Genomic DNA, 24,230 nt, shown 5'->3' with positions numbered 1-24,230 from the left:
AAGACTTGATAAGTTAAAAGAACTTACCTAGGACATTTGTTTGCTCATTTATCCATTGAAGAAAAACGGCTGAGCATCTACTAAGTTTGTCTCTGTTCCAGTCTCCAAGCCAGGGCTTTCTTCCTCCAGGGCCCGAGCGCCCGGCCACCTGCGGTGCTGTGGGGCCTCCCTGCGCTTCCTCTGGTCTGGGGGTCAAGGCCCTCTGGGCCAAGGGTAGGCCACACCCCACGCCTCGCGCCCGCACCCCGCACTCCTTGTAACGCTGGCCTCTCCCCACAGGAGAGCGAGGACGCTGTCAAAGCCCTGGCCAAGGAGAAGGACCTGCTGGAGCGCGAGAAGTGGGAGCTGCGGCGCCAAGCCAAGGAGGCCACGGACCACGCCACGGCACTGCGCTCCCAGCTGGACCTCAAGGATAACCGCATGAAGGAGCTGGAGGCGGAGCTGGCCATGGTGAGACCCCGCCCCCTCACCCACCCAGGCCTGGTGGGGCATCTGCCGGAAGTGATGTCATGTGCTGGGAGACAGGAAGTGCACGTGGGCTCACCTGGGAGTCCAGAGTAGAGTCCGCAGGGGCGGGGGCGGGGCCAGGGCGGGGTCTAGGATGCCCCCTCTGCTTGTTCGCGGCAACCACACCGCCTTTCATCCACCTGCCTGGGGCCGAGCGTGTGGGGATGCTGGGAAACCATCCACTAGCCTTTGGGAGGAAAATACCAAAAAATTAATATTGGTTATCTCTGGGTAGTAAGATCACAAGTGGCTTTTATTTCCTTTTTTTCCCCCTGTTTTCATCAGTCTTATTATATTACTTGGGTCCTCAAGGAAAAAAATGTTTTTTTCTAATCCAAAAAATCCCTCAAAATACTTCCACTGTGTTTTCCTCAGAGATGGGCAGCCTGCACGTGGGGACAGAGAGTCTAGGTGGTGTTTCCGGGCCTGGCCTGTCAGCAGAACTGAGGTCCAGAGCCCTGGAGTTCTGTTCTACCTGCTCCTGTGTAACCTTGGTCTGCTCACTGAACTTCTCTGAGCTTCAGTGACCTTTATCTGGTCCTGGGGTGGGGGTGAGGGTCTTTATCCCACTCTGCCTTCCCCAAGAGATGTTTGATCAACTTTAGAGAGCTCGTGGCTTAAAGGGCCTTTGAAACCACCATGGCTCAACGTGGTGGTGGCTGGGAGGAGAGTGTGTAGGGAACTCCCAAGGTGGGGGGAGTCGCATGTTTCTTAGTGAGAACTCAGTGTTCTCTGCAGCACTGATGCTGGCTGACGGTGTGGTTACCACCATGGGTTCTGGGTTTGAATCCAGCCCCCATCGCTGTCTAACTGTGTGACCTTGGGCAGGACCCTTCCCCTGTCTGGGCCTCAGTTCCATCAAGTGTCAATAAGGGTAAATGCATACATCCCATAGGGCTCTTGTGAGGATTTCAATGAAATAATGCAAGAGAAGCACTTAGCCCGGCCTGTACATGGTGAGTGATGATATGACAAGAAGGAGGTTTTCTATGGTCACTTGCTTCAGGAGCAGGGGTCACCCAGGGCAAGTCAGAATCTGTGGGCCCCTCCTGGGACCAATCCCACCCTCTGCTTCCTGGGTCTCCTTGTCCAATGCTGACCCCTAGTGGTGAGAGCTGCCCAGGCTGGAGGGAGCTCCAGCTGCTGGGTCTCCTCTCTGGGGTCTTCCCACCAGTGGGGTCGGTGGTGCTGGCGGCCCTGTTGCCACGTGCAGCCCAGACAGAAACCTTTCAAGTTGACAATCTGGGAAGGGAGTGCAGGGTGAGGTGAGACCTTCATTCTCCCAAGTCTTCCCAGCGTCCTGTGATGGACAGATGGCTCTTCCTTGCCATGGACCACTAACCTCAAGCATCCTGGGGAATTCTGGGGTCTTTCAGGATTGGGAGCCAGCTCACCTCTGCTTCCACTCTCACCATGCCCGGATGACTCGACCTGCTTTAGTTCTGGCCAGCGAAACTCAGGTTCTTGCCCCCTCCCTCTGGCAGGCATCAGGCCTCTCTGCTAAGTGTGAATAGTTAGGTGAATGTTTGCAGCTCACGGTGGTGGGTTTGCTGTGATGTCAGCACAGGCACAGCCTGTGAGAGCCCCGGTGTTGGTGTGTGTCCACTTGCCTGGAGGTCCCCTCTGTTGCCCGCCATCTGCAGAATTTCACAGCCTGGAGGCTTCCAGGGCTGCCGGCTCCGGGCAGTGTTGTCCAGCTCCCCTCACTGCACTGCTGGCCAGGACGAGACTAGAGGGAAGGTACCTTCCCTGCGTGTGTGCCTGAGGTCCTCGGGTTGCAAGCAACGGAAAGCAGCTCGGGCTATCTGAGCACACAGGGTGCACTGGAAGGAAGTCAGGAGCTCACAGGTGCAGTGGGAAGGTGGAGGGCCAGGCTTGGAAATGGGCCGAAGCCAAGGCAGCCGCAGGGAGTGGGGAAGCCAGGATTCCATCTGGAATGGTCCACTCAGTGGCCCCTGCTGGGGGAGATGAACCCAAACCCTTTGCCCTCTGAATTTCACTTCAGTTTTCAAAAGTCTGATCAAGTACAGGGTATTCAAGTGGTCCATCTGGGGTCACTTGCTTACTCCTGATCTAGGAGTTCTGGCTGTGGCTCTGGTGATAGGTAATTTCTTAAGTGACCTGCCCACAACACGGAAGCCATGGCGCAGCTTCCTGGTGAGGGGTGAGCAGGCCCTGCCCCAATTCAGGCATTATCCCTCCCCAACCCAGCCTCCACTGGGTCTCCACACACCCTATGCAGCTGAAAAGGGCCGCTTCACTCGAGTAAAAGTCAAAGGACATTGGCTTCCCAAGAAGCAAACATCTCTCTTGGTGCTTGCTGATGGGCTCCAACACTTGGGGAGGGGACATTTCCTGATAACAACTTCTGGCCGAACTAGGCATTACCACACATGGAGCAGTTTCACTTCTGTAGCCACACTGGCTCTGTGGAGACCACCCTGTGGTTTGTTTGTTTTTTTAAGTAAAAAATTTTCAGTATGCGTTTTATTGAGATATAATTCACATATTATAAAATTCGTCCTTTTATGACGTAAATTTAGTGATTTTTTAGCACGTTCACAAAGTTGTGCGACCGTCACCACTATCTAATTCCAGAACAATCTCATCACCCTAATAAGAACCCATATCCATTAGCGGTCACTCCAGTGAGCTACGTATTCTTGTCGTGCCCATTTTACAGATTTGGAAACAGGCTCGGTGTGCAGGAGGTTCACCCAGAGCTGCCCAGAGAGTTGAGAGGCAGAGCCGGGAGGTGGGCAGTCCCCGCGCTCTGTGATGGGAGGCCTCCGACAGGACACCCAGATGCTGGCCTGAAGGAGGCGCGTCCTCCTACCAGCCATCGCTCATCCCTCAGGCCTTCCCCAGTGGCCTCTCCAGTCACTGAGCAGGCGGGAGACAGGGCTGCCAGCCCCGAGGTCACAGGCTCCCCTCCAAGTGCTAGTCCTGTCCACTCCCTCCTCCAGGAGCCTGGTTCCTGGTGACCTAGTTTTCTATCAACGTTCTCCAAAATGGGAGACAGTTCTTACGTTACTATGTACGCTGTACCCAGGGCTTCTCACCCTCAACACTGTTGACACTTGGGGGCCGGAGAAGTCTGTTGTGGGAGCGTCCTGTGCGCTGTGTGGTGTGCAGCAGTATCCCCGGCCTCCACCCACGAGATGCCTGTAGTGCCTCCCAGCTGCGGGGAATGAAGTCTCCAGACATTTCCCAGTGTTCCCTGGAGGGGGAGAGAATTCATGCCGGTTGCGAACCACTCCTCTGTAAAGTGTGGGATTCCCTCGTCTCAGTGTCTGTCTCTGCCCTGGCCGTGCAGTTCTAACACAGCCCCAGTTGGGGGCCTGCGTTTCCTGGCTGTGTGATCTTTGACAAGTGACTTAACCTTTCTGAGCCTGTGTTCATACGTATAAGACCTTCCTCCTGGGGTGATTGTGAGGTGAGGTGACGGGAAATCGGGGCAGGCTCACCACCCACACTCAGTGGACGTTAGCTGTTGTTACTGATGTTGGAGACCAGCCTGTCCTCAGGCCGCGCCAGGACCAGGAGTCGTGGATTCCCACGTCCCGTCCACTAGCCAGTCATTTTGTGTCCTTGAGCTGCCTGGGCCTCAGTTTCCTCGTCTGTAAAAGTGAGAGCCGCCACAGGCCCAGGCAAGAGTAGGGCGCGGTGAGGGACCAGCGAGAGGCAGGGTCGAGTGGCAGGGGTCAAGGGTGATCGCGGTTTGTTTTTTAACGGCCATGCTCTGGGTTGGCACCAATCCTGCCCTCTCTCTGAGGAAACCAGCTGGCCACACAAGCACACCTCCCAGCCCCGGACCACTGCCATCCTGGCCCAGCAGACCAGCCCTGGCCCACAGCCAGCTCTGAACACTGGGTCTGAGGTCAGGGCCCACCCGAGCCCGACGTTGTCCCCCAAGAGCCTCCCTCCACCCCCGGGCCTGCGGTTGTCGGAGACGGTATGGAGCCAGTGTTGCGTCATCAGCTCATGCTGGCACCTCCATGCTGGACCTGCGGCTCCTGCAGCCTGAGATCTGGGACAGGGTCGCGGCCAGTAAGCCCAGGAAGAGGATGGTGGAGTCAGCTTGTAGCTGGCGTCATGCTCCTTTGGCGCAGATGCAGCGTCTCTGCAGCTGGAGTCCACGGGAGCACGACCCTTCTCGTGTTTGCTTGGAAGGTTCCTGCCCCGGGATCCTCCCTGCCTTTGGCGGGAGAGACGTTCCCTAGCCAAGCTCAAATTCCTTGGAAAGCAGGTAAAGGGTTCCCTTTAGCCGCACTCACAGCATCCCTCCAGGGCCAGGCCTGTTCTCTTACTGGAAGTACATCCTGGCCTCCAGGCAGCTAGGAACCTGAGGGTGGGGGAGGGCAGGGCCCCCGTGCCGCTCTCCCTTTCCACTTCCCAGATTGTCTGGTCTCAGGGAGGCATAAGTAATCCTAACAGCCTGCTACTTTTTGAACAGGACAATAGACCAGACAGTATCCTGGGCTTTCATGTGAATTATTCCACGTCTGACTCCTACTTGTGAAATGGAAACTGTTTCATAATAGCAGTCACCAACGTTCATTGAGCTTTTTTTTTAACCATCGGCTAAGCACTCTCCATGGAACCCAAGTTATCCCCATCAGACAGACTAGGACATGAAGGCACAGAGGGGTGAGGGGCCTCTCTTAGGATCTCCCAGCTAGGAAGTGGCAGAGCTGGGATCAAATCCAGGCCACTGGATGCCACAGCCTAGGCTCCGAGGCGCTGTGCCGGGCCACCTCATCCCACAACTTACCTATAAAAGTAATCCCTCTCAGTTCCCCATCTTACTGTGAGGACCTTGAGGCTCAGAGCGGTGGAGTAACTTGCTCCAGATCACACAGCAAGTCAAATAGTAGAAGTGGAGTTTGAACCCAGTTCTGTCTGACTTTTGTCACATGAGGGTGTTTGAGCCAATTCTCCAGTTCCCAGGAGCTCAAAACTGTGGGCTTAGGGTTCTCAGCAGGGGGTGGAGGTGCAGAGGGAACTCCCAGCATTGAGTTGCATTTAATGGAAGGGATTAGTAGAGAAATGCTGTGCAGACTATCACACGAAGATGATTCAACGCAGCAACGAGAGACAGAGAGTACCTGCACGTATTTTAAGTTAGACCTTACGTGCCTTGTCAGCAGTTCACGTCTCTGTTTCGCTCTGTCTCAGAGGTTTAAACTCATGAGTGGACAGTTTGGGAGAGGTTCCTGTGCTCAGAATTCACAGGCACACCTGCCCCATCCTGCAGGACTAACCGTAGGCTCCTCCCCATTGTCAGGCAGCGATGATGCCAAGCCGCCTGCTGAGTTAGGAGGTGCCGCTCTCAGGCCCAGACCGAGCGGAGATCCACCTGGAAGAAGGAAGCCAGGTGCGGCCAGGAGAGCAGTCCTGCCCAGGCCTCTTCCTCGTGCCTTCCTGTGCTGCTTATCTCAGTGGGCGACTTGGACTTGCCTGCGCTTTGCACGTGTGTGGCTGGGGATGTCTGCAAGAGGGCAGAGCTGAGGGTTAGTTAGCATGATGGCAGACCGACTGGGCGCTCATTTCCCACCCAAGTCCACCCTCCTGGCAGCCAAGATGGATTGGACAGGAGGAAGCAAGGGGGTGGGGCAGCTGCCTGCACGGAGCGGTGCCAGGATGGAGGGCTCGGAGGCCAGATGCACAGACACCTGGAGGGGAGGGCAGATGTGGTCCCGAGTGAGATGCGGTGGTCCAGGAAACATGAGTCCGTGACACTGGACCTGCTCCGAGACACAGCCAGCCTGCCTCCTTCCTTGGGCAGGAGGGTCGCTCCACCGTTCCTGTAGTAAACTAACAGAGTTGCTTCCCCGGGCCGTCCGCCTGGACGTGGCAGAAGCCTGCTTCCATTTCCTCTGCAGATTTTTACTGAGTGCTTCACTGAATGTGCCCAGCCCCAAGCCAGGTGCTGGGGATCCCGTGGTGACCAGCCACGCCCCACTCTCTGCCTCGTGGATTCAGAGTCTGCATCACTTGTGCTGGTTATTTCCTTGCCCCAGAGGAGCGTGGGCACCATAGAAACCACATGGGGCTCCCAGGCTCCCAGACTTGGGCCCCAACTTGGACATTGTGCCTGCTGTGCACGCTTGGAGAAGTCACTTAACCTCTCTGAGTTCCTGGTTTCTCCTCGGTCAAGCACAGCTAATCCTACACTCCCTACTTGAGACCCAGGGCTGTTGCACGGAGCACATGATATGTTTCTAAACCAGGCAGGGACTATTACCTGGCTTGGGGGTGGGGCTGACTCCAACTCGGCCTCCCTCTGCCATATGGGTTTATATTCCCTGGGGTCTGGCAGTGGAAGGGGAGTGATTTCATAGACTCCTGGGGTATCCAAGCTAGAGGGAGCCCTAAAGATTGGTCTAGGCTTTTCATTACACAGATGGGGAAAGGAAGGCTCGGAGAAGGCAGTGACTTGTCTAAAATAACACAGCTGGTCAATATGATGAGGGTATATCAGGCTTTAGGTCAAGAACTTCATTTCTCAGCTAGAATCTCTTTCTCAAGGACCTCTGCTCTGCATGGAGGGGCCCAGGGCCTTGCGGGAGGTATGGAAAGTTCTGGAGCTAGGAGAGACATGAGGTGAGGTTTTTCCATTTCATCCGTGTTCATTTTAGGGGCAAAGCCAGCACTCATGGTGGCTCTGCCCTCTGTAGTGACCCCCAGATTCACTGGAAATCTCAGTGTGAGGTCCTTGGGCCCCGCCCCGTGTGCCCCCTCTCCCCTGACATGAGCCTGGGGAGCTAGTCCGGAAGTGGAAATTGACTATGAACGAAAGAACATGCATTAATACATTTCTAATATGTACCCTTTTTCTCCCCCAAATAATTTGAGATCACTTCTAATACAACCCCACATACCCTGGGGGAGATAATCCAAAGCTGGGAGAGACCTCAGGCACAGGACCGAGAAAGGAAGAGCTCTCTATCCCACCTGCCCGAACTCAGCCCCATGCCTGTCCCTGGGTTTCCTTGTGTCCCACGTACTCTCATGTGACCCTGAGAGCCAGGTTGGGGTCTGCCCTATCCCCAGCCTGTGTTGCACAACACCTTGTGAAGGGGCCATCGGAGGTTGAATTTGGGAGGAGGTAAGGTGCTGAAAGGCAAAACACCATTTTCTTACCATCTCATTCAAATCCCAGCTGGTTCTTGGAGAACCCGAAAGAATGGGTGCTAAGTGTGTCCTCGGTCCCCCTTTGTGTTCTCACTTTGTGTTGGCAGGAACTAAGGGGTAACTAACCCCAAAGCAAACCCTCATGTGAGGTACTGATTGGCATGCAGTGCAGAGCCAGAGACACCCTGGCACAGAGGTTGGATTCGTGGCTTTCTCACGATGGTGAGTAATGGCCAAGCAGTAGGCTGAGAGGTCCCCTTGATCACGTCGTCTTCTTCCTGTCCCCCGGCTCTCTCTCCAGGCCAAGCAGTCCTTAGCCACGCTGACCAAGGATGTCCCCAAGCGGCATTCACTCGCCATGCCGGGCGAGACGGTGCTTAATGGCAACCAGGAGTGGGTGGTGCAGGCGGACCTCCCACTGACCGCAGCCATCCGGCAGAGCCAGCAGACTCTCTACCACTCACACCCCCCCCACCCTGGGGACCGGCAAGGTGAGTCCAGCCCAGCCACAGCTCCGGGGGTGTCTCAGGAGGCCACCTGGCCCACTGGGAGGGGCGGCCTCTTTATTCACACTATAGCTGCTTTTAGGGGGGTGTAGGGGAGAGGCCATGGCTCAGGGGACTGAAAAGTCTAAGAGATGGACCTCAGGCATAGCTGGATACCAAGGTTCAGACAATACCTGGGTCTGTCTGACTCTCTCCATCTCTCAGCTCTGCCTGCCTCCATTCGACCTCATCTTTAGGCCACGTCTTTTCACAAAGCAGAAAACAGTCTCCAGCAGTTTCAGGCTTTTAGGGCCCTTGAAGCTCAAAAGTCTTGAGAAAGAGAAATCTTTCTCTGTGTGTATAGTAAATCCCAAAGAAGGACTCTGATTGGCCAGCCAGGGTCACATGCCTACCTCTGGACCAATCACTGTGTCTGGCAGTGGATGCACTGATTCTCCAGTCTAGGTCACATGGGCGTCCTTTGGCAGAGGAGACAGTGAGAGCTCCTTGATTGACGGCTCCAGGTAATCACTGGATGTGTGGGAGGGACAGAAATAAGTGTTAGGGGTGTTTGCGCAGGCACTGAGGGGAAGAGGGGCCCAGCCTGTGGTCAGCATCTGTACCCGTGGGCCACAGTAGAAGCCCCAAACTCCTCTGTACATCTGCGGCCCACTTGGCTCCATTTTCTGTCCCTTCTACGAGTGGTCGCATTTGTGTGACAGATGCAGGTTGGAGACGGGCAGCTGGCTTCTGGAGCCTGTGGGTCCTGCCGTCACCTAGCTGGGAACCCAAGTCCCTGACTCCAAAGCCCCACGCTCCTCCGTATGACCATATGGCCATTGGCAGCAAGGATTGTCTTTCTCGGTAATGTAGCCCTCCCTGCTCACATGCTGCCTGCACACAGTAGGTCCTCAGTCTTGTCGAGCAGAAAGTGCTTCCTCCATCCAGCGTCTGCAGACAGGAGAGCACTCTGCTGGGGGACTTGGGTGGGCTTCCAGGAACTCATCTACTATTGAGTAAACACCTACTGCATGCCAGGCGCCGTGAGCGCTGGGCTTGCACATGGCTAAGACACCCAGACTGCCTGCATTCATCAAGCTGGCATGGTAGGTGTGAAGACAGAAAACACATGTAACTAAACTGACAAAGAATGATTGTAGCTTATATTCAGTGCAGGGAGAGAAATCAATGGAAAACAGGTGCTTCGTTGGGAAAGAAAAGACAGTGGGGAGAGCTGATAATAGGGGGAGGTTCCTCTCAGGACAGGCTGAGGCTTGACGGCTGAGGATGTGCCTGATGGGCAGCAGGGCCAGCGAAGGGTGAGGCAGGAGGGAGGTGGTGCGTGTCGGGCACCATCAGAAAGCTGCTGTGACGTGAGCCGAGGCTGGTGGGGTGGGCAGGGCTGTATCCCCTCGGCTTGGAGGAGGACCGCACGTATCTACCCCCAGGTAAAGAGAGACCGGATGCCTGGCTCTCATGGCAGTGAGGAGAGGAAGCAGGGAGGCCCTCTGGGAGGCCGCCATGGTCTTCTAGGCAAGCGACGGTGGTGGCCTGGGCTTGGGTGGTGGCAGTGGGGCTGCAGAGAAGTGGCCAGATTTGGGGCTGTTTGGTGGTGCTGCTGCGGATTGGGTGTGGGGTGAGGGGGTGGGAGAAAGAGAGGAGCTGGTGGTAGCCTCACGGCTTCTCTCTTGGGAAGCTGGTACTGACCATGGGTTAGGACTGCACCAGGCCTAGGGAACGTCCAGGTGGCTGGAGCACTGTGAGGACAGTCACCGAGGCCCCTGGAGACTTCTGCCCCTTCCCCTTCACCCTGGTTAGGAGGGGGCCTAATTGGATCCAGAGGCTGGAGCTTCTTGCTGGCAGTGGCTCTCTGGTGACCCGTGGGGCTGTGAAATAGAGGGGTGGAGAGCTGGGCAAGTCTCTTCTCTATGTCTCAGTGTTCCCATCTGTATAATGGGGGCGTCGGGTGGACTGACCTGCAAGTCAGTGAAGGCAAGGACATTCTCTCCATCCCCCACTCACCAGCTGTCCCTGCTTTCCAGCGGTCAGGGTGAGCCCCTGCCACTCCCGGCAGCCCTCCGTCATCTCCGACGCATCTGCCGCCGAAGGCGACCGGTCGTCCACGCCAAGCGACATCAACTCCCCTCGACACCGGACGCACTCCCTCTGCAACGTAAGGCCAGCAGCAGCAGGGCCTGGGCCTTGGGCCCCGCCCGGAAACCACAGGGGTGGGAGTGGAGGGGGTGAAGACCTACCCGCTGTTTCCTCTCGTCCACCCAGGAAGCATTCTGGCGAAGGCATTTCCTGTTCTGTTCTTTCCTTTTGCAAGAAGAGATGGATGTGGGGAGAGAAAGAAATGAGGCCTGTTGGCTCCTTGTGTCCGGGAGGGCAAGGAAAATCCAGAGGATGGCGGGCCTGGGTCGGCCTCAGGGTCTGAGCAGCCTGGGCTTATCTCTGGTGGGCTATGTCTGGGACCGTAGGCTTCTCCTCCCAGACCATACCTTCCAGGGCTCAGGACCTCACCACCACCCCTGTTTCCCTGTAGAGCCAGCTCTTGGTCCTGCAGGAATGAGCTGGATTTTTTTTGAATCTCCAGGAGTTTTTGCACATTTTGCCTCTGGAGAGGCATCTGGTGAATTTGTTCTAAGTTATGTTTGCTTTGCTTACTTAATTACAGTTTTTGATTTCATACTGGGTCCCAGCTACCAAGAGGCACAGGTCCGTAGCCACCTAACTCTTGATGGCTGGTGGGACAGACAGGCTCCCCAGGGGTGAGGGGGTGAATGAAGGTGGGTGGGTCAAGCATCTGAGGACAGGAAGACGCCACATCAAGGCTCTACTGTGAAACACTGGGGTCAGGATGTGGGGACCACTTTTCACATGTGTTCCATCACGCGACTGAGAATCCAGAGGGCGCCCCTGCCGCGTCCTAAAGACACAGTAGAGTCGGGTCCTCAGACACACAGGAAGCCTTTCTCAAAAACTCAATGTTTTATTAACCAGTGAGATGGATAAGAAACAAGAAATGAGGTGGATATCGTGCAAAAGAAAGACAAGATAACCACTACTTGCCAGTGGGATGATTATCTACCTGGAAAACCTCAAGAGAATAACCAGAAAGCCATTAGACTAACAGTGAGAAGTACAGAACAGTACTAGTAGAATATCAATTGATAAAAATCAGTAACTATTCTATGTTAGTAATCCCAATGGAAGCATTTTTTTTTCCAAATCTAGAATAACAATGAAGAGCACTTAATAAAAATAGCTAAGACTGGGCTTCCCTGGTGGCGCAGTGGTTGAGAGTCCACCTGCCGATGCAGGGGACACAGGTTCGTGCCCCGGTCCGGGAAGATCCCACATGCCACGGAGCGGCTAGGCCCGTGAGCCATGGCCGCTGAGCCTGCACGTCCGGAGCCTGTGCTCCCCAACGGGAGAGGCCACAACACTGAGAGGCCCGCGTACCGCAAAAAAAAAAAAAAGCTAAGACTAAATTTGAAGTAAGTTGCCTCAGCGTGGTGACATAGACAACAGAGACTGCTGGCCGGGGCCTCGCAAAGCCACGTCAGGAGGGGAAGGAGGTCACTTCAGGCCTGAATCCCACTCAGGGCTCGGATTCTGTTTAAACTGGGGCTTTAAGGAAGCAATCTGTTCTTCTCTTGTTCCCAGGAGAGAACCCTGGTGACAAAGGCTGTCCTGACAGAACCAAGACGAGGAAGGTGGGCCAGTAGAGGGGCCTCTGATGTTACTCTCTTGTTCTGAGGGACCACTGCTGAGCTATACATACAGCCAGCAGTGCCATTTGTTCTTAGTGTGGGCCAGATACCCTGTAGCATCTGAGAATACCTTCCCAAGGGCCATACTTTGTCTTCCCATGGGGGGGCCCACAGGGGCTTTGACAGCCAAAATGCTGCTGGAAAATCCATTCTGCAGAAAGAGTTCTTTAAAGGCCTCTTGAATTGCCTCTGGCTCAGACCTAGCCTTTTGCCCAACTTGGCTTTGGCACATACCTGAGGCTACAGGCAGCAGATCCGGCATATTTATTCCCAAGCTCACTTTACACAGAGCCCTGGTGCCAGGCAATGGGTGCTTTGATAAGCCAGTTTTCTACACATAGGCATTTCAGTGGGCTCTGGCCTCATTCTCTTCCCCTTAAATTTGGCAAAGATGGCCTTATACAGGGCCAACCTACCTTAGCTGCCTGCCAAATAGGTTCTGTTTGCAAACCTTGAGATGGGACTAAAGACTAAACTACCATTTGTTCCATCCCCACCCTCCCTCAACCACCTTCATCCCCCATCTCAACAGATGTGCACACAGGTAAGCCAGGAAGAGCCTGAAAATAGCTCCGGGTAACCGTCTATGCTCAGGCATTTGGCCTGGTACCAGCAGGAACAGCCTGACCTGGAGTAAGGACCTCCCCATCCTTTCATGCTCTAGTCACTTATTTAGAGCAGAGGTGGGGACTCAGCACAGAGAGGCTGGAGAAGATTGATGGACATTGGCTCAGGTGACACATGCTTTATTTCTTGCCTTTTGCCTGCAATTCTGGAAGTGACCACCAGGAGTCTCCCTAGTAATGACTTTTGTGATCCCAGTGATCTATGGTACCCACCCCCAGGCAGGACAGACTGATTCTGGGATGTGGTGAGGGCTTTTGTACACTCACAGGAAGGAGCACTAGACCAGGGAGAACCAGACAGTCTTGAATTTGAGTTGTAGCTCTGGTTTTAATTAGCTCTATAATGTTGGACTGTCTGGAACCTCTCTGTGTACCTGTAAATCAGGCTAATGAGCCCTGTTTTGGCCCTCCACAAAATAAGAGATTCATTGTGTTGTTTGTAGGGGAAATAAGAGGATGCGTAGTCTCCCAAGTCTTCCTGTCCCAAAATTCTTTATTTTTATTTTTTCTATAAAATTATACTTCTTTATGAAAAGCACCAAGTATAACCAACTTCAGTTCTAACTCTGTGGACCAATTGGGAGAGGAACTTAGAAGACTTTGAGTGACTGATTTGTTGGTCAGAGGGTGTTAGGGGTCAAGAAGCCAGAGCAGGCAGGAGAGCATCACAGGGCCTCTGGCCAGGACCCCTGGTCCTGGCAGCATCTTCATGAACCCCGGGTGTCGTCATTGAGCCATTTGGAAGTGTCTACTTCAGGGGTGGAGGGTGGATTCCCCAGTACAGAAGCAGGGCGGTCCCTAGGGGATGGCTTCCTTCCACGGAAAACCCCATGCTCCACAGGCCACCTCTGCTCTCATGTGTTATGTGTCTTTGCTGTTTCATCTTCCTCTTCTCCTTTGGCTACAGGGCGACAGTCCCGGCCCAGTTCAGAAGAACCTGCACAACCCCATTGTACAGGTAGGTGTGCCTTCCCTGGCCACTCAGGCCCTCCCTCCACCCCACCTTGACCGTGACTTCACCCTTTTCCTCCTCAGCCCTCAGCATCCACCATGTCCATACTTGGACACCCAGGGCAGAGAGGAGTTAAGCCACTACCTCGGTCACACATGGGTCAGTGCCCCAGCCAGGCTCAGCACCCGAGTCTGCCCTTCCATGTCCTCTTCTAGATCTGTGGACCTACTAAGTGCATCACGCATCCCTGGAGAGTGTCTTCTCCTGGCAGCCAAGGGCTAATGACGTGGGCCCTGGGCTCTTTGGGCCCCTTGCTTCAGGAAACTTTTTAAAATTCATTTTTAACCTTTCAATACTCTATCCTCAGAGTGAGAAGGGGGCTGTAGGGAGGAAAACAACATGAATTTGACTGTCAGATGGGGTCTCTGAGGTCAGCTTTCTAGTCCTGGGGGTCCCACATGCTGGTCTTCTGGACTGCTCGTCTGCATCAGGGTCCACCAGTGAAGATTTTTCTAATGCAGATTCCTGGGCCCTCCACCCCAGAGATTCTGATCCACCAGGTTGGGGGAGGGGGGGTTGGCTGGATTTCAGGTAATTCTGACGTGGTTTGGGGAACCATTAGTCTAGTCTAACCCCCACCTTTTTGACCGGTAACACCACTCTGCATCTTTGTATAAAGCACTTGACAGTTTGCAAAGCTCTGGTGCAGACACCATCCCCAGTCCCGTAGTTGCCCCGACAGGAAGACCTCCTCCACATCATCATCATCGTCGTCATCACTGTCTTTGTCATTATTAACAATTCCCCCATGTCACAGACGAGAAACCTGGGCTCAGAGAGGCCGGGGGCTCTCCACGTTTCCGTGGGTAGTGACATAACTGGGATTAGAACCCAAACCCCTGCCTCCCCACTCTACCGAGGCCAGTCCTGCTTCTTGTCCAGGGCCTTAAGGTCTGGGGTCCTTGCTCTTGGCTGACATGAAGCTCAGATTTCCTCCTTCCTGGTTTTCCCGGCTCTCCTATGCCCCCTTTTCCAAGGGGACATTTTCCGCAGTGAACTTAATACACTTGGCGATGTCCCCTCCGGATGGGCCCTGTGGTCAGCCGTGGTAGCATGCGTGGATGCGATTCTGCAAGCCCTCCACGAGCACTGGAAGGCTGTAGGCAAACTGAATTTAAATGATAGTACAAACCCCACCAGCAGCCGTTACGAATGCTACTTATGTGCCAGGCACTGTTCTAAGCGTCTTTACCCTCACTTTAGCAACATCCTCATGACAGTCTTGGATGGGTCCTAGTGTCGTCCCCGAGAGATTCTGTAACGGGCCCAAGTCCGCTCAGCGAGTGAGGGGCAGACCCTGTCATCCTTACCCACTGGTGCCTCCCACCAGCCATCCCCCACCCCCTACCCCTCCCTGTCTTCTGCCCCAGCTCAGCTTGCCTTTGTTCTTCTCCCCTCTACCTCTGCCACTTGGCCTGACTCCTCAGTCACTAGAGGATCTTGAAGACCAAAAACGGAAAAAGAAGAAAGAGAAGATGGGATTCGGCTCCATCTCGCGTGTCTTCGCCAGAGGGAAGCAGCGGAAGTCCCTCGACCCCGGCCTCTTTGATGGTACCGCCCCTGATTATTACATAGAGGAGGACGCGGACTGGTGATACCCGCCTCCCTTCGCCTGCTGCCCGGCGGGCGTGTCTGTGCGTGTGGACGTGCGTGCGAGCGGGGAATGCGCGGCTGGGCGTGCGTGGCGGTGCGTGTGCGCGTGCGTGGGAGCTCTCGCGCACGTGGGCGGGGGGGGGGTACGGCTGAGGCCCGCTCGCGTGGGCCCCTCCCCGGCGTCACCACCTCTGTAATTGATGTACATACTACAAACGTGTGTGAACATGTCAACTCTCTGTTGTCCTCGGAGCGATACAGTTGTGTTGTTAATCTGGGTTTGTTTTTGTTTTTTTCAGTGTTTTTTTTTTTTCCGCTTTTTGGTTCGTTGGGGTTTTTGGTTTTTTTTTGGTCCCTTCCCCCCTTCCCTTTTTATGAAACTTGAAAACTTGAAGGACTGCTGTGTATCTGTAAATAACAAAACTATTGTGCACTCCGTGCTTGTAAATGTCCCTCGTCCGAACTGCTACTTCTGGAGCCCGTCTCCCCGAGGATGTAGTCTGTGTTTGATGTTCCCCCCACTCCACCCCGCCGCCCACCCGTCCCCGCGGTGTGAACGTGTGGGACCAGACCCTGTTCTCGGGGTGCGCCCAAGTCACTTTAACCCCCAAACGCCATCGTCATCAGGGTAAGGTCCACTCTCCACAAAGACTTGCGAGCCCAGCCCAGGGGCCCTGTCTTGTCTCGGTGTGTCAGAGGCCAAACGGGCTCTTTCTAACGGCCTGCCAGTTTTTAAATTGCGTTGCCGTTTCTTTCTTTACGGGGAAAAGAAAAGAAAATTGTTCCGTTTAATTTATTTGCACAAATGCAGAAGACTTATTCTATCTAAATTATTACGTAAATATTGGAATGTATATTTTTCCACAGGGTGCGGGCGGGAGGCGGGTTCTCTGTTGACTTGTCTGTTCTATGATCATGCTGCTGCCGAGCTGTGCAAGGTGGAGTTTAGGGTGGCCAGAACCCAGGGACCGTTGGACTTCCAAGCTTGCTTTTCTCCGTTCTTTCTTCTTCTCTCCCCCATTCTCCCATCCCTGCATGGGAGTGCGCTCCGCCTTTCTTCCTGCCTGTAGCTCTCTCCAGGCCTTTCTATATATACTTATTTATCTGAAATAACAGAGCACTGACCTCAGTGAACAGAGTGCCTGCTGTCGTGGTCACCTTCTCTTGGGTCTGTCTTTTGAGAAAGGCTGCTGCGTACAGGGCGAGACAGCCGACTGCATGAGCACAGGGTCCGACCACAGGGACCCTCAGCCCGAGTTGGTTCCCCGAGGGTTCAGCACGTGGAGCAGCACGTGTTCCTCGCTGCAGCTGTGTCTCATCCTTGGTTGATTTTGCACGTTGGCCGGGCAGGTGTCATGGGGGAGGCGCCCGTCTCAAGGGGCGGCCTGTTGGGGACACAGCATCCAGCACCAGCACCTCTGCCCTCCCCATTCTGCTTGGTTCCTCCAGCCACATCGCACAGAGTCTCTCGGGATCCCTCGGGCCCTCCTCCAACTTGTCACAGCAGCCTGAGCCTGCTCACCCGAGGAGAGAAGGGCTGGCAGGAGCATCTGCCTATTTGGAGAGCAGTGTTGGCCCCGGTGAGGCTTCACCAGCAAAGGAACCGTGAGCACTGTAACACCGGGTGATGGAGAACACGTGAGCTTCCGAGCCAGGGCCTCCCGAAGTCTAAAACTAGCTTTCCCTTTTCTCTTAACCTGTGAACCCCCACCTCTGCACCACCTTAAATACTAACAGCTCAATTCACACACCCTCTAAACAACAGTAGTTGCGCTTCCTGCTAGCAGTAACGTTTTCAGCTCTTACCAAGAAACAGGAGAATTTTAAATGCTGGAGCATCTCTTATCAGAAGGGATAGGATATTTTGTCCAAAGTCTCTAAAACAAACAGAAAAGCCCCAGTCAGCTGCTCCCTTTCCTTCTGACCTGATGGGGGGGTTGAAAAGGAGTAGGCAGGGTACCTAATAAGGATCTTTCTGGCCTTCGGCTGAGCCGTTTCACCCAGCCTGGCGGCGGGGGAGAGCGGCCGGAGCTGGCATCTTTCTCTACGGAGAGATATTTTAGGAAATACTTTTCTCCCCCCCATGAATTTTTTTCTTTTGGTTGATTTTTATTGTTTGCCCTTTATTTACAAGAAAATAAGATTGCAACCCCCTCCTGGTAATGATTTAGTAGTTCCTTTTCATTTCAGTTTTTGGAAATTAGGAGATAATTCTAAGAGTTACTAAGGATGATTTATTTAAAAGAACTACGTCAAATAGCGAATGAGTTATGGGTAACAGTAGATGAAAATAACCTTTCCCGTGGGAAAGGTTTCTCGAAGGCATGGATGCAAATATAAAATATTAAAAAAAATCTAAATAAAGCTTATTTTAAAATATGATCGAATTCTATGTTATTTGATTGCTTCTATCTTACTCCGGGTGGGAGGCAAAGCCTGGCATGACCTGCTCCTTGGAATTCCAGGGCTGGGTCTTGAGGGGGTAATGGGAGGGGCCGAGGAAAGCTGGCTGGATTCTGGGCCCATCGAGGGGCTGAGGCTGGGGTGGCCTCCCAGAAACATCTCATCTTTGCCACCCTGGCTGTAATTTGGAGGAGCCGTCAGCATCCAGGGCAGCCCGTGGTCCTAATGCACCACCTCCGAGCCTGGCGCCCTGACCCTGCATTCTCCAGCCCGGTGGCCCCAGTCAGCTTTCATCTGCTTCCTTCTCCCCCGTGGCGCTCCTTCCAAAGACCCAGAGCGGGGCCCCAAGAGTTTGGGGCATATTACTTCCTGCAGACCTCAGTGGGCCTCTGCATTGTCCCGACTTTCCCCGCCATCCCTGGGGACTGAGAGGAGTCTAAGAGAGAAATTAAAGGATCCCCAGGGCTTCCCTAATGAAGCCAGAGTGGGCCAGGCTTTTCCAAGACCCGAGATTCACCAGATGCAAAGCCAGTCCTCCCCCTGTGAAACTCCACAGTGTGGCCTGAGAAGAGGCCACCTGGATACCCCAATCCATGATCACAGCCAGTGCCTTCAACCTCAGTCTCCCAACTTAACAACAAATCCTCTCCAGCAGTTAAGACTGATGGAAGACTAGCCTTTTAACTCCCCTTGCATTTCTGCTAGGAGACAGCTCAAAGCACCACAACGTATAGACCATGCCGAGAAGTTACAGAGCTCAGGACTGCAAAGAACTTAGGGGCATCTACCCCAGCAGCTCTCAACCTGGCCACACAATAAAATCACCTGCCGAGCTTTCTAGAAAAAATTACCAATGCCAGGTGCTACACCCCTGAATCAGAGTGTGGTTAAACCTTCTCTGGTGCAGCCAGGATTGAGAACCACTGGGCAAATGGCCCCAAATACACATGCCACAGCTTCCCTCACCCTGACCTCAAGCAGACATCACTAATCAATTAAAGAACCCTTCCTACCCAGCCCAAAGTGGCCTCTAACTTTTTCACTTTACAAAGCCTCAGACACCGCCCATCAGAGTTGGCATCCAAGGAAAAAAGCCTATTTGCCTTCACCAAACTAACCCAACCCACTACACCTAACAGATGGGGGAAACTTTGTCCCAGAGAGGAGTGATTTGGCCAAGATCCTAGCTATCGCTCCTTCAATCCCGTGGCCTTCTCAATGGCCAGGCCACACCCGATTCAAATCCGAGTAGCTCTACGCAAAAGCCACACTACCTCCTTTGTTAATCTTCTCCAGACCTTGCCCCAAATGGTCCAACTTCAAGTGTCACTATTAGTCAGAAATTGGAGTAGGGCTGCCCCGGCTGCAGGGCTGGTGGACAGCTGCACAGGTTGTATACTGCATTACCCCTGTATGGACGGTGCCCTGAGCTGTGCAGTGCACAGCCTGCGTGGCTGTCCTCAGTGGCCCTCCTGCGTGCTCTCCTACCTGTGCTGGCAGGTTCTAACTGGCATAACCTAACAGTAGTAATAACAATATAACATCTAACATTTGTTGGGCACTTACTATGGGCCAGGGTCCATGCTGCGTGCTTGATGTGTATTAAGTCAGTTAATCCTCCAACGGCTCCATTATCGATGAAGAAACTGAGGCGAAGTAAATTGTCCGGGGTCAAGGAGCCAGGAAACAGTAGAACTGGGCGTCCAACCTAGTGAGTCTGTAGTGCCCTGAACCACTCCTCCGTGTGGGCAGTGAGGGGCTGGGACCCAGCACGTGGGCGCCTCCAGCGCCTACCGAGGGGCCTGCTTTGAGCTTCACCCCACCCCACCCTCACCCACCAGTAGCCTCTGGCACAGCCTAGCACTTCCTTGCTTTTGTGACCTAATCTATCTCTGTTAGCCTTTTACCTCCAGCCCAGAAAACCCACTCCCAGAGAGGGGCTGGCAGGGAGGGCAGAGCAGAAACGAGCTGTGGTCTAGCATAAGCTCTCCATCTTGGGCAGGGGACGCCTCCAATCTGCCCTGCTATGAAACCCCTCGCCGTACCAGAGCTGCCACTTCCTGAGGTGGGGGGGGGTCCCCTCAGGATGGCCCAGGGGTCCCAGGAGCTGCCCCACACCTGTCCCCCAAGGTTATGTGGCTGCTGCTATGTGCGTCACTCAACCTGGGCTCCCAGGGAATCCAGGTGTAGTGGGGCTGCATCAGATGGGGTCATCAGGCCTGTGACAATATGAGTTTGAAAGTATCTCGGAATTCTCTGGCGTTCCAGTGATTAGGACTCCACACTTCCATTGCCAGGGCCCCGGGTTCGACCCCTGGTCAGGGAACTAAGATCCCCCAAGCCGCCTGGCATGGCCAAAAAAAAGAAAAAAGAAAAAAAAATTTTAATTAAAAACTTTTAAAAATAAATAATGTCAACTGGCCCTCTCACCAAAACCCTGCATTTCCTCCCAAACATCCTACCCCAGCCCATCTGCTCTGAACAAATGACTCTTTTTTTTCAACTCAAACCCCACCAGGTGGGGCAGAACGTGCCACACTCCCCTACCTCCCACTTGTTCCCGTTTTCCCACTACAAACCTGGTACTGATAAAGAATCAAGCGGGAATACATATAATTAACTTTACCTTATAAAAGGATAGATTCATAAGTTTATATATAAAAGAATGCCCTATAAACTTAAAAATAACTTAGAGGTTTGACCTTGACTGTATGTTAGAAGTTGTTTAAATATCTAAGTCATAATGAAGTGTCACCATATAAGCAGATGGAGGGTATACATCCTGATGGCAGCTAGGGTATGGAGAATGCATACCTGAACCACAACTGCATGGTGTCTTAAAGCCCAGTTACTGAATAATCTGCAAATATGCAGCCCTGCACTCTGCATCCCCAACAAACTGAATCCTCAAGAAAATTATCCCAAGAGGATTGATCTTTAAGAAGCAAAAATAGTAGCAATTGAAAACCTTGACCTTTCCTTCCTGGAAATGGCAGGAATCCTATTCCCTAGCACATCCCCAGGGAAGTCTTGTGACGTTGTCTGACCAGGTGCAGCAGCCATGCTTCTGAAGCAAAGTCCCCGGAAAACAATGGCTGCCTGCTCGTTTGCATTTCTGAGTTTCGGGTTTTGGAAATCTTTGATTGCTTTCTTAATAGGTTACCAGTAGCAGTTAATTGCACCCAAATAAGAGAATCTCAAATTGCATACCTTGCTCCATCCGGAGGACCCTTGCAACCCACCAGTGGCACCAGGACAGGCCTGGGTAATCATTCCAGCTCTGGCCCAGCATCTGATTTCAAGCAAGTCGTTTAACCCGTGAGCCTCGGTGTTCTCATCTATGAAGTGGGTGTAACAGCCCTTTCCTCCTTGTGGGCTCAGAAATGCCAGCTGAATGTGTTTTGGAGCCTGGAAAGCACTGGCCCCAAGGCTTGTGTTCTCCAGGATTTGAGTGGATTTAAGTTCAACCAGAGGTAGGAAAAAAGTGTGGAAACAGCTTGACATACATCTTGAGCCCGAGGGTGACTTGATCAAAACTTATCCCTGGGGCTGAAATCAGGGCATCCGGCTGCCTGAACCTGACATTCCTCCAGCTGTGTGCACAGCCCTTGGAGTCCAGATTCCCTTCCACTGCTGCTTTGTGAGAGGATTCTGACTTCTCTGCCTTGGAACAGGGAGGGTTTGACATGTTCACCCCTAGAATCCACCAGCTCTGAAAACATTCTTTCTTGAGTTCGAATAGAAACATACTCTGATGTGGCTAGCACAGAGAAATTTAAACCATGGGAAGCAATTAGGCTGCCCAAGGCTGGGTTCTTGAGGCAGAAGCCCCAAGGGTCCCCCCAGGGTGGCATGTTTATAAGGAGACGTGTGTCAGAGCCCAAGGCCGGCCTGGTCTGGCAGGGAGGAGTGCATCGAGCCCTTTGCAGATACCCACTCATATAATCCTTCCAACAACCCTCCAAGATAAATACTGTTATTGTCCCCATTTTACAGATGAACAAACCAAGGCACCGAGAGGTGAAGTTCTTGCCCAAAGTCACACAGCTAGGAAGAGGCAGAACCCGGATTCAACTCCAGCACTCTGGCTCCAGAGTCCATGTTCTCAGTAACTGTGCTATGTAGCCTCTGATCAGCCACTGGCCCCCAACTTCTCCCCCAGGGGACAACTGACCAACAAGAAGCTTCAGAGAACTTGAGGAAGCCTCACTAGCCAAGTCCTGTACAGACTAGCTCTTTGGGACTCAGTTTCTCCACCCAACAGAGGAAGAAATTGGAATATGCAGGGGTTTGCAAACTGTCTTCCATGGGGGTTCCTCAGAGGTCCCTCAAGAGGTGGCAGGCCTCCAGCCCCACCTTCTACCAGAAGCTCTGCTCTTATCTGTTACACACTGGACCTACATTCAAGAGTCCATTGGAAGGATCCCATGATAGAAAAAAAGTGAGCAGAGAGGAAGAGAATGAGAGAAGGTTTGAGAACCATACATAGATCAGTAGTTGTCAAGCCTTGAGTTTTAAGGATACAGATTCCCAGGCCCCACCCACACCTACTGAATTAGAAGGTCCAGGGTGAGGCCCTGGGATCTGTGACCAGCTCCCCACTGTGGACTCGGTTGCAGGAGGTCACATGGGGCAATGGCCGAGGGCAGCATCCTACCCATGGGCTTTAGCATAGACTTGCCATGAGGAAGCTTCTCCAGGGGGCCTTCACAAGGTAGGTGAGGCTTCTCCATGGTGCCCCAGTGAGGGAGGAACCACACCCAGGTAAGACCCCAGGCTGCCCCCAAAGCAGAGAGCCAAGGGGACTGGCAGGTGTGAGTACCTGCTGCCTCCCGAGTAGCCTCAGAAGCCCCCAGCAGTACCCCTATTAGAGTCACAGAGAGGGTCCCAGGTTTTCCTAGAGGCACACAGCCAGGAAGTGGTGGGGGCAGAAGTCAAACCTGGCTGAATTCCGAGTCCCAAGCCTGGCACCCACCGTCTCAGACGTTACCTGACCTGTGGCTGACAGAGGCTTCTGACAAGCATTGGGTGGACCTGCCGGCTTTGGCCTGGGGCCAGTGGTGCCCCTGGACCCAGATGATGAGCCCTAAACTGGGAGCAAGGCAGCTCAAGCCGTGTTCCGTGGAGCGGTCTGGGGTGGAGCTGCTACCAAGGGGCCTGGCAGTGTTCTGCCCAGACCCTGCCCTCAGGTTCCGGAGGAGGCCTGGCCTTCTCCACTCTGGAAGGCCCACCCGCCCCCAGCCCAGCGCAGTCAGGAGCCCCGAGCCCAGCTCTGGACTCCAAGTTTCCAGCTTGGCCAAGGACTTGCTGTGTGACCATGGGCAAGTCAGTCTCCCTCTCTGGGCCTCAGGTCCCCTCTAAAACAGGCCAGGGCAGTAGTTACCCACTTGTGGCCTGTGGAGTCTTAAGAGTCCCAGTGTCCTGGGCCACCTCCCCGACCACACTCACTGCCCTTCAGCCCAAATCTCCAGTTTATGTATCTCACAGATACAATTTCATTTGGACAAAAGTTCTGCAATGTGAAGGCAGTGGGAAATCCACAGCTTAGGTCTAAGCTCCCTCCAGCGCCCTCCAGGACAAGAGGAGGCACAGGCTGCCTCAGGCCTCCTCCTGCCCCAGCCTTGTGGAAAAGTCACTCGCTGAGGGCAGCCCCGGACTTCCCTGCTCACCCCTCCTCCCCATCAGAGAGAGATGGTACAGGCCCCTTCCCTCCTCAACCCTGGCAGAGCTGGGAAGTGGGGGCCACTCACGGGCCCCCCAACTTCTGAAAGCCTGCAAGTCGAGGGCCGGAGATCCTCCCAAGAGGCCATGCGCAGCCCCTGGATGAACCACAGTGAGACTGCGTTGAACAATGCCACTCGCAGTTCACAGCCCTTTACACTTTACAAAGCCCTTTCACAGGCAGACTAGGGTCAAGGTTAAGATGTAGATTCTAGGGACTTCCCCAGCAGTCCGGTGGTTAAGACTTCGCCTTCCAGCGCAGGAGGTGCGGGTTCGATCCCTGGTTGGGAGCTAAGATCCCACATGCCTCCAGGCCAAAAAACCAAAACATAAAACAGAAGCAATGTTGTAACAAATTCAATAAAGACTTAAAAAAATGGTCCACATCAAAAAAAAAAAGATGTAGATTCTGGGCGAACTCTGGGTTCAAACCTCAGTCCTGACATTTACCACCTGGTAACCATTTTGTGCCTCAGTTTCTTCAGCTGTACACGGACAGTAAGGTTGTCAGAGCAGCTGAAGTGAGTTACTACGTATAAAAGGCTCAGCTCAGGTAGCAATAAACGTCAGCCACAATGATGATGGCAATGGTGATGGTGACGACGATGATCCCATTTCGGCCTCTCACCAGCCCCATGAGATGGGCAGAACAGGCCCCCTTTGTACAGATGCCAAGTATGGCTCAGGTTAGTTCAGCAACCTTACCCCAGCCGCCAGGGCCAGCCCAGGTAGAGGGCCGGACAGAGCAAGAGTCTTAGAGCTGAGAGGGCTCTTGGTGGCCTCTCGCCCACCACCCTCACAGCACAGCCAGGTAGGGCATCAGTGGCCAGTTCTGGAACCCAAGGCTGCTGACTCCCAGGCCGGTGCCCGGAGCTGGCACAGGCCACAAGACTCAGCTGGGGGAGAAAAAAAATCCCTGGGTCAATAAGTTTTAGAAACAATGAATAATATCTCCAAAATGAACATTAGC

At 53.7% G+C, this 24,230-nt stretch overlaps 1 protein-coding gene across 1 annotated transcript in view; it reads left to right on the top strand.

Annotated features, from left to right (window-relative positions):
- The window catches only part of KAZN (kazrin, periplakin interacting protein), a 1,100,080-nt gene that overhangs the window by 1,040,624 nt on the left and 35,226 nt on the right, over nucleotides 1–24,230 (top strand). The window contains exons 11-15 of the mRNA XM_024749822.1: nucleotides 257–450; nucleotides 7,946–8,135; nucleotides 10,172–10,302; nucleotides 13,439–13,489; nucleotides 14,971–15,094. Coding sequence (XP_024605590.1) covers nucleotides 257–450; nucleotides 7,946–8,135; nucleotides 10,172–10,302; nucleotides 13,439–13,489; nucleotides 14,971–15,094 — 690 coding nt within the window. The remainder of the gene's footprint in view (nucleotides 1–256; nucleotides 451–7,945; nucleotides 8,136–10,171; nucleotides 10,303–13,438; nucleotides 13,490–14,970; nucleotides 15,095–24,230) is intronic.

The sequence above is a fragment of the Neophocaena asiaeorientalis genome, unplaced genomic scaffold (assembly GCF_003031525.2).
Source record: "Neophocaena asiaeorientalis asiaeorientalis breed wild unplaced genomic scaffold, Neophocaena_asiaeorientalis_V1.1 scaffold275, whole genome shotgun sequence".
NCBI classification, from domain to species: Eukaryota; Metazoa; Chordata; class Mammalia; order Artiodactyla; family Phocoenidae; genus Neophocaena; species Neophocaena asiaeorientalis.
Note: the sequence above shows the minus strand (reverse complement) of the source record. Positions and strands in the feature narration are given on the sequence as shown.